This window comes from Leptosomus discolor, chromosome 1, assembly GCF_034619465.1.
Source record: "Leptosomus discolor isolate bLepDis1 chromosome 1, bLepDis1.hap2, whole genome shotgun sequence".
Lineage (NCBI taxonomy): Eukaryota > Metazoa > Chordata > Aves > Leptosomiformes > Leptosomidae > Leptosomus > Leptosomus discolor.
The window spans coordinates 131699228-131714486 of record NC_141391.1 but is presented as its reverse complement, the minus strand read 5'-3'; the positions used below and the strand labels follow the sequence as shown (position 1 = coordinate 131714486).

Below are 15259 nucleotides of genomic sequence, written 5' to 3'. Positions count from 1 at the left end.
AAAGCAGGCTGCAACAAGGGGTCTGCACCGCTGTGAGCTGGCTCTTTGCCCCACAGGAGGTACTGTGCCATGGGCAGTGATTTGCCTTTGAATCCTCAACTGAAGAGTAGCTATATCTTTTCCCCCCAGGATGCACATGCCTGATTCTGTAGCGGTTCCCCTTTGGTACTGACTGCTGTGGCATGATACTTGCACAGACCTAACTGGCAAAATCTTCCCTTCCCCTTACTCCCAGGGACATGCAGAACTATCCAAATGTACAGCCATTGCCTCAGTTTTGGAATACATGCTGATCTGAAAGGGGAGAAGGGGCTAGAAGGATATTCTACATCACTGTATAGTTTGAAAAATCAGCTAGAAAAATTGTGTGGCTGTAAAGGACAAACAGCAAGAGACAGGATTGCAGAACAAGATACTTCAGCTCTGTGATGATGCTCATTCCAAATACCTACAGTCCTGGTCCCTTGCTGGCCTTCAATTCAATTGCAAGTGCTCCCTGCCTCTTCAAATCTGGCTCTAGGTGTACTCCACTAGACATCCAGATCACAGGAGTTGCAAATTAGTGGCCTCTGCACTGGTTTAAGATGTTTATGCTATCTTATACAGCAAACCTATAGAACAGCTTGATCAGAGGCTGCAGTTTGTCTGGCTACCTTTAGTAGGGTTCACATGTTCTTAATCTCCCCCTGCCTTCCTATTCTCCATCCCTCAACTTCAGTGCCATGGGAAAAACAAAGAAGGTGATCACAAAATAAATCGTTGTGCTTATTTTCATGATGTGGCATTGCCTTTCCTTCAAAAACGATTTTGATCTCATGGTACTCAACAATGGTGTAAATGAAGCCGCCACATGTCAGCTCAGCAGTTCCATCACAATTGTTTCAGCTCCAGCAGACATCTCTGAGTTTCTTAAGATGGCTTTCATCCTTGAAAGATTTTCTTCACAATTGTAACAGTGACATGCTTTCCAGCATCTTTTTTTGTTGGCTTTAAAGGAAAGCTGAGACTCTGGAGCCTGAAATAAGCTTTTTTTTCTGCCTCAGCGGAGCAGCCTTAAGCAGTACCTCTGCTCCAAGGAGCACAGACTGCTGTAAGAAGCAGCATGAGCAAACCAGCCATGCCATGCATGGAGCACTGACGGAGTCTGACTGCAAGTGAAGGGTACCTAAGTGAAATGCAGAAGAGAAATGGATGATTTTTCAGTATTTGGATTTCTCCAAACAAAAGGGATTTCTTTCAGTGAATGAGAATGTAGACTGAGGAGCAAAGGCCTTGATGATCATCTACCAGGGAAACTGAGGAGCTAATTTTCATGGAAACAGAGCTTAAATGCAGCTGTCCCAGCCTCTTACCATCCACTTTCCTATTTCACAGCCTCAGCTCCAGAAGACAGCAGCTAAATTCAGGCGCTTACTCACTCTCACACTTAACATGCCCATGTCTAGGTCTTCCAGATCATCCAGAAACAGATCTAAAAAATTCTAAATGCTCAGAGGGAAGTCACCGAGCTGTATCTGAGAAACCATGTTGGAAATCCTGCTCTTCTCCAGAGGTTAGCCGGATGTCTCAGGTCCACCAGCAGGCCCCTTCAGCCACTGACAGGAAGCCTCCCTTCTAGCAAGTTTAGGACCTAACAAGTCTCATTTGGTTCTTCTAAGTGCAAAAGGAGGTGCTGCTTCTGCCTGCCCCCCCCCCCCCCCCCCCCCTTTCCCTGTACGCCAGGAACCAGTGGGCAATGGGCACAGCAGGAATTGGGGGAGCACACATGCCTTCTCCTCTGCAGAAAAAGCAGCACCTCTTCTCTGCCAGGAGAGGTCCTTGACCACAGAAGCTCATAGGTGGTTTCTTGGGAGGAGAGCTGTCACGTTCTCATTGAAACTTGGCCACACAGCACTCCAAACCAGGGTTAGGTAACCATGCAGCCCTGTGCACCAGCAACTCCTCTAGTGTTTTCCCCCAAGTAATTACTGGATGAAGTAATGACCTCATGTCCCCATCTTCACCCTTATGCACAGGACAACCTCAATCACTAGCTTACAAACCATCGCTCTTCCCTGCCTGCAGCCCCTTATTGGTGCTTTTACTGAACAGTTCCAGAGCTCCAAGGGGAGGAGAGAGAGGCCCGACTTGGGGAGCCCATGCCTGGTGCCCAGGGCAATGCAGTGTGCAGGACATCAGTATCCAAAGCTGCCTTCTGCCAAGAAAGGGAGCCTTGTGTGCATGGGAAGACTGGGAGGTGCACTAAGCAGAGGAGGTACAGCTAAAAAATAAAGAAAAGAAAGGCAGGCAGGCAGGCAGAAAGAAGGAAAGAAAGAAAGAAGGAAAGAAAGCAAGCAAGAAGGAAAGCAAGCAAGCAAGCAAGCAAGCAAGAAAGAAAAAGAAAAGAGTGAGCAAGCTCCTAGTTGTTATTAAGGACCCATCACCTCCAGGTGGGCAGCACAGCTGACAGTGTGCTTCCTCATGGGGCTAAAAGACCCACGTCTCAGGAAGAAACTTGAACAGGGAAGGGATGAACACACATTTCTGTTACCTTGGAGAGCAAGTGTTGCTCTATGCTAGCAGCAGGTGCACTGCTGCCTCTGCACCACCTTCTTAGAGCAAAGGCCACATGTTGCTCAAGGTGGTGCCTGCAGCTCCTGTCCGCTCCATCAGCCAGCAGTGGCTGCGCTTATCCATGGGCAGAGACCAGCACACCAGGTGAGTTATTTACACACTGTCACAAATCTGTGCTGTGCTCTGAGAATGCATAGGTCCTGACTGCTGCTTGGATGAGTGTGCAGTGCAAGTTAATTCTGTAGTGAAGGAAGAGGCGCTTATTTTGGGAAGCACAGGGTGTTGCTTTGGTTACTAGTGATTTCATTTCTCTGCATTTAGAAGCAGTGGGCAAGACTCACCCCACCCCTGCAAAGGGTAGCTGAGGTGCCTGTTAGCTGATACCTCTTGTTCTATATCTGCTCTAAATACATCCAGGAAAGCCCAAGCAGTGGAAGATATCAGCCACAACACTTACTGCTTGGGGCAGGAAAGGTGTGTAGCTTCAGTTGCAGTCAGAGTTGGTAGGACAACAAAGTGGAAGAAGCAAGGGACATAGTTTTCCATGGCTGGCTGCCCGATGTAACAGAGCTTGGGAGTAAGGCACAATATAGGTAATGCCAGGGAACAACCAGTTTAAAGTAAATGTATTTAAGCAAGTAACAATTACCTGAAGTGTTAATTCATTGGTATCAATAAAAGCAGAGAATGGCTTTTGCTAACATGGAGCCTTTCCTAATCTCCTCAGAAGTTTCCTGAAGACTTTATCAGATACTCATTGCACATTCAACATTTGCACCTCCTTTTTCTCCTTCAGTCTGGTTTGGGACCTCAGTGTGAGCTGACTATCTTCAGTGGGCGTTGCAGGAGGCTGTTCACAGCTTTGAGAACTGAACTAGATGTCGGCCAATCTCTGAGACGCTGGCACAGCCTGAAATAAATAGAGAAATTAAACATGTTGGCGAGAGAGGAAGGTCTGTGGATGAAGCTTGGAAGGCCGTCACTCTGAGACATGGTCTAGTCTTGTATGAGCCATGCGGGGATAGGCTGGTACTTCAGCAGCTCATTCACTGAAGTCCTGCTACTCAATGGCAGTTTCAGCCTTGAGGTTAGGCACCAGGCTTCCCGCACAAGAAGAGTTAGAGACATGAAAAAAAAAAGCATCCTTATAACAAGCTGAGGAGGGAGACTTCTGATCCAGTCAGAAGTGAAATGTAGACAGAAAAGACACAGGGATTGCTGTGTGTCAAGTGACCAGAGGTAGAGATTTGCAGTGCGGCTTCATTTGGTCAAATCTGTGTGGAATTTCACAGCCCTGCCAAAAAGGTCCAACCTGATACTCTTGCTGAGTTCAGTGTCCTTTTGCATGTGAAGGAGTGCGAGAACCTCCTGGGAAAAAACCTTGTAGAAATCTTTACTAGTTGAAAAAGTAACCCCCCAAAAAATAGGCTATTACAAAATGCCCAACAGGATTTCAGTTCCAGTCTCCCAGTCAGCATTGCTGTTCACTTGAGTTCATGGTTGCTAGTGCATGAAAATCTTTAAAACATGATTTGTAGTGGGATAAGACTCTCTGCAGATGTCTGAATACTTCTGCACTGGACCTGCATGTTGTTCATGTGTGAAACTGGAGTTTGCACCGGACTGTGCAAATTCGCTGTTCAGCGAGGGGGTCAAACATGGTAGCTACAGGTAGGAGCAGAAGTGAGAAATGCAGAACGAGGAACAACAGCAAAACCTTGGAGGAGACACAGAGGCTTTTAAAGCATGGCGGATGCAGATATTTGAACCTGCACCAAAGGACAGCATTTTCTAATACCCAGGGAAAAATTCTGCATCCATTTTTTCTGAACTTTTAATGCAGAAAAAAAAAATTTTTTGCATTTTACCCTGCTAAACATTAAATTAAGTACTGAAAAACATACGCAATTCCCAGCATAACAGAAATACCAAGTTTTGCTCAGCTTTACTTACCAGTTTTGCATCTCTTTAATTGTGTTAGAAAGCTGCTTTAACCTAACTCCTCCTTGCAAGCTTCATTGGCACCTGATATGCCAAGTGGTTTCACAGGAAGAAAGAATGACCTTAAATATAGCAACTAGAACCAGCACAGCTCACATAGAGTCTTTTTTGTGACCCATCCATCAGGCTTCTGATTTCAGATGGCTTGCAAAACCTCTGTATCACCAATTACAACCAACCTGCAAAACACTTACCAGCTAAGGCCATCGACAAACGAAACTCATCCTGCAAAATCCTCAAAACATCTTGAAGACCTTCTTCACCCTGCTCCAACAAAGAAAGCAGTCATCAGGGTAAAAGGAACACTGGCACAGAGCAATGCTGCAGGATGCTTGCACTGTGAGAGCTGGGACAGTCCCTCAAGTCCCTGCCAATTCCAGTCTCTCATACAGATGAATGATTAAAAGGATATGATGGATGTGCTCATCTCACTGCAGATTAGCTTAGATGCTTTTCCTTTTGTGATACATCTGAACAGAGAAAGAAAACAAAGCTGTTTTTCACTTCTGACATTTTCTAGTTGTTTTTTTTTCTTAGCCTTCAGTTAACCTCCATCAATGGGCTTGTTTTATTATGTCAAGCCTTACAAAGCTGACAGTATTTTATGAAGTAATGAGAGTTTTATATATGGTACAGCTCTAAAAACTTTAGTTTACTCAGATACCAGACTGAATCGTTAAAAATAGTACATTGTGCATTTTGCTCGATGCAAGTGACATGAAGTTCAAAATCCAATAAAATGTGCATATGATTTTGATCTTACTGTAAAATATTGGAGGATTTTTTCTTTTTTCTCTTAACCTTTGGGGTTTTTTTCTTGCAATGAAGAATGCTTGGGGTGCAGACAATGTCAGTGCTAGTTCATGCCCTTCCTCTCTTGTATGCTAGGGCAACGCCACTGAGATACATCTTTAGGAATACTCTACGGAATATAATACCAAAGCACAGCTGACCTAAAAAAAAAAATCCCATCTCCCATGCAGGAAACTCACAGCAACACCCTTAACATGTTAGGTCCTTTTTCTCTGATTACTGGCAACAGAAACAGTGCTGCCAAATCTTCCAGGTTTCTCACAAGATTCAGGTGATTTCTTGCTTAAAGCCTAGCTGCTGGAATCCACAGCAATCACACCACTGGACAGGAGTCTCATTTAAAAGATAAGAAATATTTCCAGACATTTCTAGACAAATATTGCTAGACAAATAAAAATAAATATTTCTATACAAATAAAAATAGATTTTTTTTTTCTTCTAGAGAAAAGCTTCCATCTAGAGGCTTAAAAGCAAAAATTTAGCAAAGCAAACAACTGTTATTATTACATTTTAATCTTAATTATATTATGTTAACCTTCTGCATCAGAGACCTAATTCATGACTCTGCATTATCGAAATACGCTAGAAGTTAAGAAGCAGCAAAGCTGGAACTGAGATAGTAGTGGCAGGCTTAGGCACTTACAGGACATGGTTGTGCTCAGTCTTGTGCAAAATGTTTCAGACATCAGCGGGATTCTAGATGTATTTCTGAAGAATTCATAACACTGTTACAAAACTGCTGTATCAAAACCATATATTGTTTCCAAGTAAGCTGACAGCAAATAAAATCATCAGGCTCATCTTTGTGGCAAATAAGCCTACCTTCTTAAAGCATGGGAAAATTCTGGTTTTGATTCAGTTTGGGATGTTTCCACTCAAAATTCAGCAAAACCAAAAAAAATGGGTAAGGTTCTTCACGAGTGAAAACTGACTCTACAACTGTGAAATAACAATAACAAAGTGTTGGAGAGTAAGAGAACTAGACATACAAACTCAAAGATCCTTACTCACCTTGTAAGCCAGACCCCATAAAGCTGGTCTTCCAATAAAGACGCATTTTGCTCCCAGTGCCAGTGCTTTTAATACGTCACTTCCTTTTCGTATTCCACCATCTAAATAAACTTCAGTTCTGCCTTGTACTGCCTCCACAACCTCAACCAGAGCATCAATCTGCAAAGAAGCAGCCCTTTTTACCTGGAGGTCAGCTTTTGATTCCAAGAGAAAGATAAAATATTCCAAACAGGCAGGGATGCAATGCTTTCATAGCATATCTTCTCAAAATGAAATGTGACAATATATCACAAATAGCTTGGCCCAAAAGCTGCAGAACAAAGTGCAGCTCCCTGTTCTGTTTGCCAGATAGTTAATTCCATTTTCCCATGCTTTGCTTATACTGATACTCTTTGCTAGCACTCCTGATAAGTGAAAAAGTAAGTTTTTCATTTGCTTCCTGAAAGACTTTTAACACAAATTTCAATGGAAAGAATTGTTGTTAATATCTTACTTTCATTTGAGACATTGATGAATTATACAAATGTTTGTAAAGAAGGCTGATGTCAAACTTCTCCTTGCTACTGTCCGAATTGCCTAAACTTGCGTTTCAACCTAACCCTGGTGACCACAGGTCAAAAGCCCCCTCAAACCCCCTAAGGCATCTATGAAGGATTTCAGTTGCCATGCAGTACAGTCAATGTATCATTTCCTCCAGGATAAGTCTCCTGATTTCAGAAGGTCACCACACAGAGATACTGGCTCTGGTGCCAAAGGCAGTCTAACTAGTGGCAGGACATTGCACTAGACCTAATTAACTCTCCTTCACAGCAAACCCAAATCTCTCTTCTCTGCAGTCTCTTACAGTCTTTTGCCTTCTTTTCATCTTTTTTAGTAAGGCAGCTACAACTAAGATTACTGGCAGATTTTCCCAATTGGTCATAATTTTTTTCAGAATTTCAGACTGAAAACTTTCAGGCTGATATTTTCCAGGAATTGCTCAGCAAAAGCAGACACAATAGCTTCTGTTGCCAGGCTTGGTACCAGAGGAGTGGCAGAGCTGAACAAGGTATCTACTGGTTTGTCCATGTATGTAAAGAAACTTTTAAGGTAGGAGACCAGTTTAATGTGGATGCCATTTCTATTATTGTGTCCTTAGCATTTAGATTATTTTTTTTTTTATTCAATGTTGTCATCCTTGACATATAGAATAGATGATAATACCTTGGTGCCTATTTTTATTTTACAGAGGAAAACAGAGAAAAGAAAGCATGTAAGATACTATGCAATACAGAACTAGAATAAGAACAACTGGAAAAACTGACAGAAGCCTGGAGAGGGTACAGAGGTGGGCTACCAAGCTAGTAAAGGATTTGCAGCATGTCTCATATGAGGATCTGGGGCTGTTTAGCCTGGAGAAGAGAAGGCTGAGGGGAGACCTTATCCCTCTCCACAATTACTTGAAAGGAGGTTGTAGCGAGGCGGGTGTCAGTCTGTTCTCCCTAGTAACAAGCGATAGAACAAGGGCAACTGGGCTTAAGCTGCACCAGGGGAGGTTCAGGCTGGATATTAGGAAGAATTTCTTTACTGAAAGGGTTGTCAGGCATAGGAACAGCCTGCCCAGGGAGGTGGTGGAGTCACCATCACTGGAGGTGTTTAAGAGATGGGTAGATGTTGTACTTAGGGACATAGTTTAGTGGTGTTGACAGAGCTAGGACAAAGGTTGGACCTGATGATCTTGAAGGTCTCTTCCAACCAAAACTGTTCTATGATTCTATGATTCTATAAGCCAAATTAAACCAGTGAAATACACATACATCCAAACAACCCATGATTTCTTTGTACAGATTAAAAACCAGGGGAATTTTTCTCCACATAAGTTATTCTTTTTCTGGCTCATGAAAGTCAATAAATTCCCATTTAGACTTCAGTCCGTAAATATGCGAGCAGACCTCTCACTAAATCTAGCTGCATTGTTTGTGCATGTTTTGGCAGACGTGAACAATGAGAATACATTATGGTCTCATTTGTACATTTTTCATTCCAGAGCTTCATTTTATTTTTGTTGCAGTGCGCAAGGAGTACATGTGCACTGCACCAGCTAATGAAGACATAGGCAGAAATCTTTTACTAACTTAGGCCAGTAGTTTCATCTGCAGTTATGTGGGTTCAGTGCTGTCTACAGAACCCTCCCAAGAGGCTGAGAAAATACTTCAGTGGGTAGCCCATGCCAAGGCATCCATCTTACCAGTTTAAAGCTAAAGTACATCTGCACACGTCCACAGCCATGCAACAAACACACAAGTCCACCAGAAGCATATATGCAAAGACAAGCACACAGATACCCAGGTTAGCACAAATGTGCGTACAATAAACACTCATGGGTCATCCGTTTTCTCACTTACAGTGGCAGGTACTCCATCCAGTTGCCTTCCACCATGATTGGACACAATAATTCCCTGAACTCCATGCCTTACTGCCAGCTCTGCATCCTCTTTTGTCAATATGCCTTTGATGATGATGGGCAGGTTGGTCAGGCTCTGCAGCCAGTAGATATCATTCCAGGTAACTGAAGGATCCAAGCTGTTGGGTGGCAGTCCATACTCAGATTGGTCATCTCCCTACAGCCATAGGACAGAAGAAAACCTCATCTGAGCTGTAGCAATACAGAGACCCCTTGAAGCCTTTCCCTGCTCCAGAACAGATTAATTAAACTTGCTAACAGATATGTTCAGCAGCTCTGGAAAGCATGTGTCTCTGGAGCAGAATAATTACAATGGGGATGGAGCTCAGTGTGTCTAAGGCAGCTGGACTGGGATTTTGAAGCCAGAACCCAGGCTGGCAGGAGGTCAAGCCAGGACGCTGCAGAACCAGAAGGGAAGGAGATACGCCCTGGGTACAGCAGATGCCAAAGCAGCAGTTACCCAGTGGTTTTTGTCTTATGTGGTATATGCCAGCACAGTGAATAAAAGGACTGGTTCATTTTACAAACCTCAAAGGCTCCTTCCAAGTTCTTCAGTTTCATGTGGGGAGGAAGGCAGAAACCATTGCGGACATCGTCACGTCTTTTGCCCGTGTAGGGGAGATCTGCGGTGAGGACAAGGCCCTGGAAACCCAAGGCCTCTGCTTGTTGGACCAGATGCTGGGAAACTGCCCTGTTGCGGTGGATGTAGAGCTGGAACCATTGGAGGCCACCAGGGGCAGCCGCAGAGATCTCTTCCAGAGTGCAGGTGGAGTACGTGCTGGCAACGTAACAGGTGTTCATCGCTTTGGCCGCTTCGGGAAGTGTTGGAAAATAATCAGAATCAGGGTCACTTGAATGGTCCTGGGAGACACCAGGTACAAAAGTTTTTTACATACAGTTTGCAGAGGACACCTGAACTCCTGTTTTATTTATGTCCTACCAAACACAGCACTCTACAAATTGGAAAATTATCCCCCAGGGTTAAAAATGTCTGTATTTACCATGCACTGTTGTAGTATCATGGTTAAGAAAGCAGGAAAGGGAGAAGTAATTTACCGAATGGTGCTTTGATTTTGCAACTTTTTTTTTTTAAAAAAAGCAGGAATTTTATGACTATGTCCTCACAAGAATGTGCTGTCAAATGCACTCAGTGTACACAGAAACACCCACAGGAAAAAAGATATTTCCAAGGGTCAGCTCTCCAAACCCACCACAGGATTTGGGAAGAGGTTATGCTTTTCTCCAAGGGAGACACTGTTCTTGCCAGTAATAACGAATCTACAGGCTGAGTCCCACCTGCCACTTTTATGGCCTACGTAGAGCCCACAGCACTGAGGACCTGTGCAGTCCTTGGTGTACACCAGAAGCATGTCCACAGTCTCGGTCTTAAGTTTGCAGCAGCATCCACAGGGCTGATCTCATAAGAGTGGTAGCTGGAGAAGTAGAGCACTGTCTATATGGCTTCCCGTGCACTCTGTGTCACCAGACCCAAGTGGGTCATCCACAGAAAGGGGTGTCAGGAAGTAGGAAAGGAGTTTGTCACTTCAAGCCTGAAGATTGTGCTCAGTCACACTTCAAGTCAACCCAACAGCTTCTTGAGGCTTTTCCACAAACCCCTTTTTGTTACATGACAACAAAGTGTAAGAGTACCTCTGGCTGTGCTTTTCTCTCCATCAGGCCATGCTAGCTGGTGGAAGCCGGTAGGGGCGATTCCTACAGGAAAGCTGATTTCAGTCCCCAGGAGCTTAGTTCTAATGTCCATCATGGACACATCCCGCAGCACATGTGGCCGGAAATGAATTCTGTACAGCAAAAAAAACAACCTTCAGCATGGTAGCTGTTCAGTGGCTTTTCTGAAGTTTCATGAAACCAAGTCTTCATTTACCTATTGCAATGCAGGTATCTGAGCCAATAAAGAAAACAGCATATAACAAAAGCTCTTTGTCCTTTCTGCTTGCTTTTAGAGGTCAGTTCAGCCAGCAGCTCAGCCACTTCCACTTTTCATTAATCCCATACTCCTGCTTACTGGCCACAGTATGTCATTTTTGCATTTCCCACCTCAGCTCACCAGCTCTTGTTGTCCCACTGCCCATCCCACAGATTCCTTCTACTTGCAGCCCAGTCCCAGGTCCCTGCCTTCCACTCCACCATTTGTATGTCTGTCCTCACTGTCCACTGTGCCTGCTCTCACTGTTGCAGCATGTTCCCCAAACCCCATACTACTTACACATAGGCTTCCTGCTGTTCACTACATGCTGCCCATTGCATCTCATTCTATTACAGCCACTCAACCCCTTTCCTGTCATACTGTACCACACCCTACCCTACCCTACCATTTGCCTGTAGATGCCTCAGCATCCCTTATGCCTCACATAATCTGTGTCATACTCAGGCTAGCATCAGAACACACAGCATGTATCATTCAGGTAAGTGCATTTTGCATGGGGACCACCTTGAAAAGGCAAGGTGTGAGGAATCTTCGCTTGAACACTTGTACAAAAACATAGTTTAAAAGCCTCCAGTACAAAACACCTCATTTATTCCTCACATTACCTGCTCACATTACCTTTTATATGCCAGGATGTTTTCATCTCGAGTGCTACAGTCATCTGCTCCAGCTGCAAAAAAATCCCAAGCAATCTTGGGTAAATACTTTTTAGCATAAGCTTCAAAGTCTGAAAGACACACCATAGCCATTGCCGAGAGAGGCTCTGGGAACCTTGAAGAAAAGAATAACATGGAACAGAAATTAGATCCCTGAACTGTCGTTCTTTCTTCCAGGGGCTCTAGCATCATTTAATGCAAACCTTGGATCCATCTATCTTGTAGAAGAGTTGCTGAGAGGTTGTCTCAGTGTATTTTGCCATTCATCCTCTCCCCTAGTATGAGGAAAACTTGAAGATGCAACCATAAGAGTAGGAAGAAGTTTGCATCTCTGTGCCTCTCTTTATTCTTAAACAGAAGCCTGAAGGGGACATTTTAGGTCCTCCACTATTTTAAGGCACAGCAATTGTGTAATTCTGTCATAAATTCCATCTTAAAACTAGCTGGGTTATTTGTTCCACTAATACTCCCCAAAGGTTGTCCCAGAACATAATTTGTTGTTGGATTACCCCTTAGGACAGCTCACTGACTGAACAATTAGTTACGGAGCACAGTGACTAAATTCAAGATCATGAAATCTGGAAGGAAGTAAATACAGACTCTACTTCTAACCAGCTCCAGCATGAACGCATTGCAAAACTATGTCCAGACTCTGAGCACAAGTCACTGTCAAGGCCAGTGCTGCAGAAAAACAAAGGATTCTCTACAGATCTTAATTTCTCTTTTGTAACAAGTATTTTTTCAGTGTTTGCATTACATACTGGAGCTCTGATACATACTAAAAAAGGATCATACAAAATTTGGACAAAATATGAGAAAACACTGGCAAAAAGCAAATTCTACAACATAAAACATGGTTCTAAGAACTACCCTCAGTCTTTCAGGGAACAGAAGTGACGTTGTGTGACACAGATGTCTAACCAAACAAACATAAATGCTGCCTAGCAAATGCCTGCACTTACATGCTTTTGAACCATTGAGGACTAAAAGCTATGCAAATTAACATTTTAGCAAACCATGCCTGTGTGCAAGGAAACATGTAAAACACAGACAAAATCAATTTGCTGAATCATTTGTTGCAATTGCTTCCACAGCCCTGATTAAAACAGGCATTTTACAAGGTATATGAAAACATGAAATTTTAAAACAGCTGTGGTTTGGGTCTAATTTCTCTAAAAATGTACAGGAAGAAGTAAATATCCTAGTTTTCAGGATTAGCCTCCCACCACAGATTAGCAGCAAGCTTCACCAAAACCAGTCCCATGTGTCCGATGTTGTACACTTCTGGCACAGATAAACACATAGTTTATGTACACAGATCTAACCTGTCAAACAGCAGACATGGATATGTCTCATCGACTGAGGTTCTTGTGTATACAGTTGAAAATTAGGATTCATAATTCTCTACTAGGAAAGAGCCCAAGATGAGGGACTCATTGGAAGATGAAGGACTGATTTCAGTATTGTTCTTTCTCCTCCGACATGTATTAGATAGCAGGTGCTAAAAGCATCCCAAGCCCTCTCTGTATGCCTTCAAGACATCAAGCACTGCTGACAGTACAAGTCTTCATATATCATACATTGTGATATACCATAAACCATGTATCATGACTTCTGCTTTTCCAACTGTTAGAAAGGTCAAAGCCAGCAAGCACAAAAAGCTAAACCAAGTCCTCTCATGGCAGATCAAATGGGAAAATTAAATAAATTTGCCTCATTGTCTCCCAATTCAGACCTCTGTTCAGACTTACTTTAGGTTTCAGGAGAGCTGCAGGAGGTGAGATCCTCTCCTTCAAGTTTGCCTGCAAACAGGATGTAGAGGAGGTCTTTTCACTGAGTAGCTGCTGGTTTTTCTGGAGTAAATAAGCAACCACCAGAGATTAAAGCTCAATCCTGCAGTAAACTTTGTTCTGTTTGTATAACACTAACTTTGTTTTGCTATCAGATAATTAAAAGGTCCTTCCAAAAACAGGCATCACCTTGTCAGCAATGTGATTGCTTAGGACACACTGGGAGCTGCACTCTTTGGCAGTGGCTGAAAGCTCTGCATTCATTCAAGGAAGCAACAGTATTTCAGGGTTTTTGACTGAATCCCTAAACCGCTGGTAACTTACTGCTGAATGTGCTACAAATCCCACCAAAATGATGACCTACAGTGTGAGTTGTTACAGCCCACAGCTACAGAGCCTTGACTCTTTACCACCATGTGTGGAAGAGATGCTTTTTGCTTCCTACAGTATATGAATAAGTAAAGTACCCTTTGTCTTCTGCTGGTTTTAAAGGACCATGAGTGCTCTCATGATCTGGTTGCTCTCCTGGGCTTGCAGCTTCCCTTCTTTGGCTCCTCATCCAGCCATCTCCCAGGAGGACTACCAGTACTCTCCCTTTTCCATGCTTGGACCTGATGAGACTTCTGTGTGCTTCCCTCCCTCTCCCCTGCTAAGCATTAAAAATTGGGACTGAGGTTTCAACATGTTTCTGATATTGACTTAAATTTGCAAGATATGAAAAGTAAACACTGGAGAGTTTTATTTGTCTTTTGATTTTTTAAGCTTTTAGGGTTCATGTTTTCATTTTTTCCATGTAAGCATGAAATCTTGAAACTTCGATTTTTACCAACTGAAAATTGAGATATTTTTTCTCATAAATATGTGATACAGGGTGCAAAGGGTGAGGCAGGACCTTGTGATAACATTCCCAAAGTTTGACCAGTATTGTTGCCCTCCCAACCCAAGCAGCCCAGCTGGGACAGTGAGTGAGCCAAAGGACTGCAGAAGAACTGGAAGCTGAACAGAGCTGCAACCTCAGGACCTGCTGTGCAAGAGACTGGTGAGATCCAGGACTGCATATCTGATGTTCCTGACAGTAGAAATCCTGGCTCACTGACACCATCTTTGCAGCTGTAGTGTACATCTATTCTTGTGTTGTTAGAGGTACTCAAGAGACACTGTCCAAACTCTACCAGGCATGATCATCTATACTATTGTCTTTCAAAACCTTTTAAAATTCCACCTTCAGAGCTCATCATCCGCTGACAGCACTGTGAAGCTAGCTTCTGGCATCCAACTATGGATACAGGTGTCACAAATGAGCCAAGGTGTGCATGCTTACCTCTTTGGTTCACTTTCCTGCCCAGGATGGGCCGTGCAGCAGGCAGCCTTCATGTCACTCCTGAAGAGAAGAGCAAAGTTTCGTCTCTATCTCTATCTGCACACAACAGAGTGCATCCCTGAGAAGGGAAGGAAAATCCTGTGCTCGTTCTCCCTCCACTAGATGTCAGCTTTGGGTTATATATATCAATCTGTGTTGGTAATAACAACAGCAAAAATACTCCGTCACTCCTTGATGGCCTGCCAGGCCTTAAAACTGATCACATGACAAGAGTGCCTGCTAACATGTTTGGAAATCTTCATTCCCCATGTTTTATTCTTAACATTTTGTGGTGCACAGCATAGCAATAAATGTAGCTACAACTGGTCTGGCCTAATCTTTGTTTCAGCCTACGATTCTCTGCAGGGTCCTCTGTCATATTTCTCATTATGCTGATCTCAGTACACCCCTACTTTAGGGATCCACATCACAGCCAACTCAACAAACCATGAAATTTATTTTCATGGGTATCATCATTTTACATGAATTAAAAATAGTCTGTGACTACTGCATTTTGGGTCAGAAGAGGGGAAAAACTTTACTTTTGTGCTGTGGCTTTTAAGAGACTGTACTCTGCATTTAGATATATTCTCTTCCTTCAGCAATGGACTCACTTCAAAGTACCAATGACTTCTCATCCCATAAGTAGTATTTTCTCTGATACTATTAATATTTCTGATTTAG

At 43.3% G+C, this 15259-nt stretch overlaps 1 protein-coding gene across 1 annotated transcript; it reads right to left on the bottom strand.

Annotated features, from left to right (window-relative positions):
• Window positions 1-3407: 3407 nt before the first annotated feature.
• On the bottom strand, window positions 3408-11518 carry HAO2 (hydroxyacid oxidase 2). Its single transcript, XM_009958937.2, has 7 exons — window positions 11388-11518; window positions 10472-10623; window positions 9350-9633; window positions 8763-8978; window positions 6379-6537; window positions 4749-4818; window positions 3408-3463 (listed from the first exon to the last, which is right to left on the bottom strand). Exons 1-7 carry the CDS (start codon window positions 11516-11518, stop codon window positions 3408-3410), a joined length of 1068 nt encoding a protein of 355 aa, XP_009957239.2.
• Window positions 11519-15259: the final 3741 nt, after the last annotated feature.

Bases quoted from the DNA above. Each gene is read 5' to 3' on its own strand.
- HAO2 (XM_009958937.2), bottom strand. From the start codon at position 11,518: ATGGCTATGGTGTGTCTTTCAGACTTTGAAGCTTATGCTAAAAAGTAT. The intron at 8,979-9,349 runs GTTTGTAAAATG...CTATGGCTGTAG, and splicing joins ACTTGGAAGGAGCCTTTGAG to GGAGATGACCAATCTGAGTA. The intron at 6,538-8,762 runs GTAAGTGAGAAA...GCTTCTTTGCAG, and splicing joins TGGATGGAGTACCTGCCACT to ATTGATGCTCTGGTTGAGGT.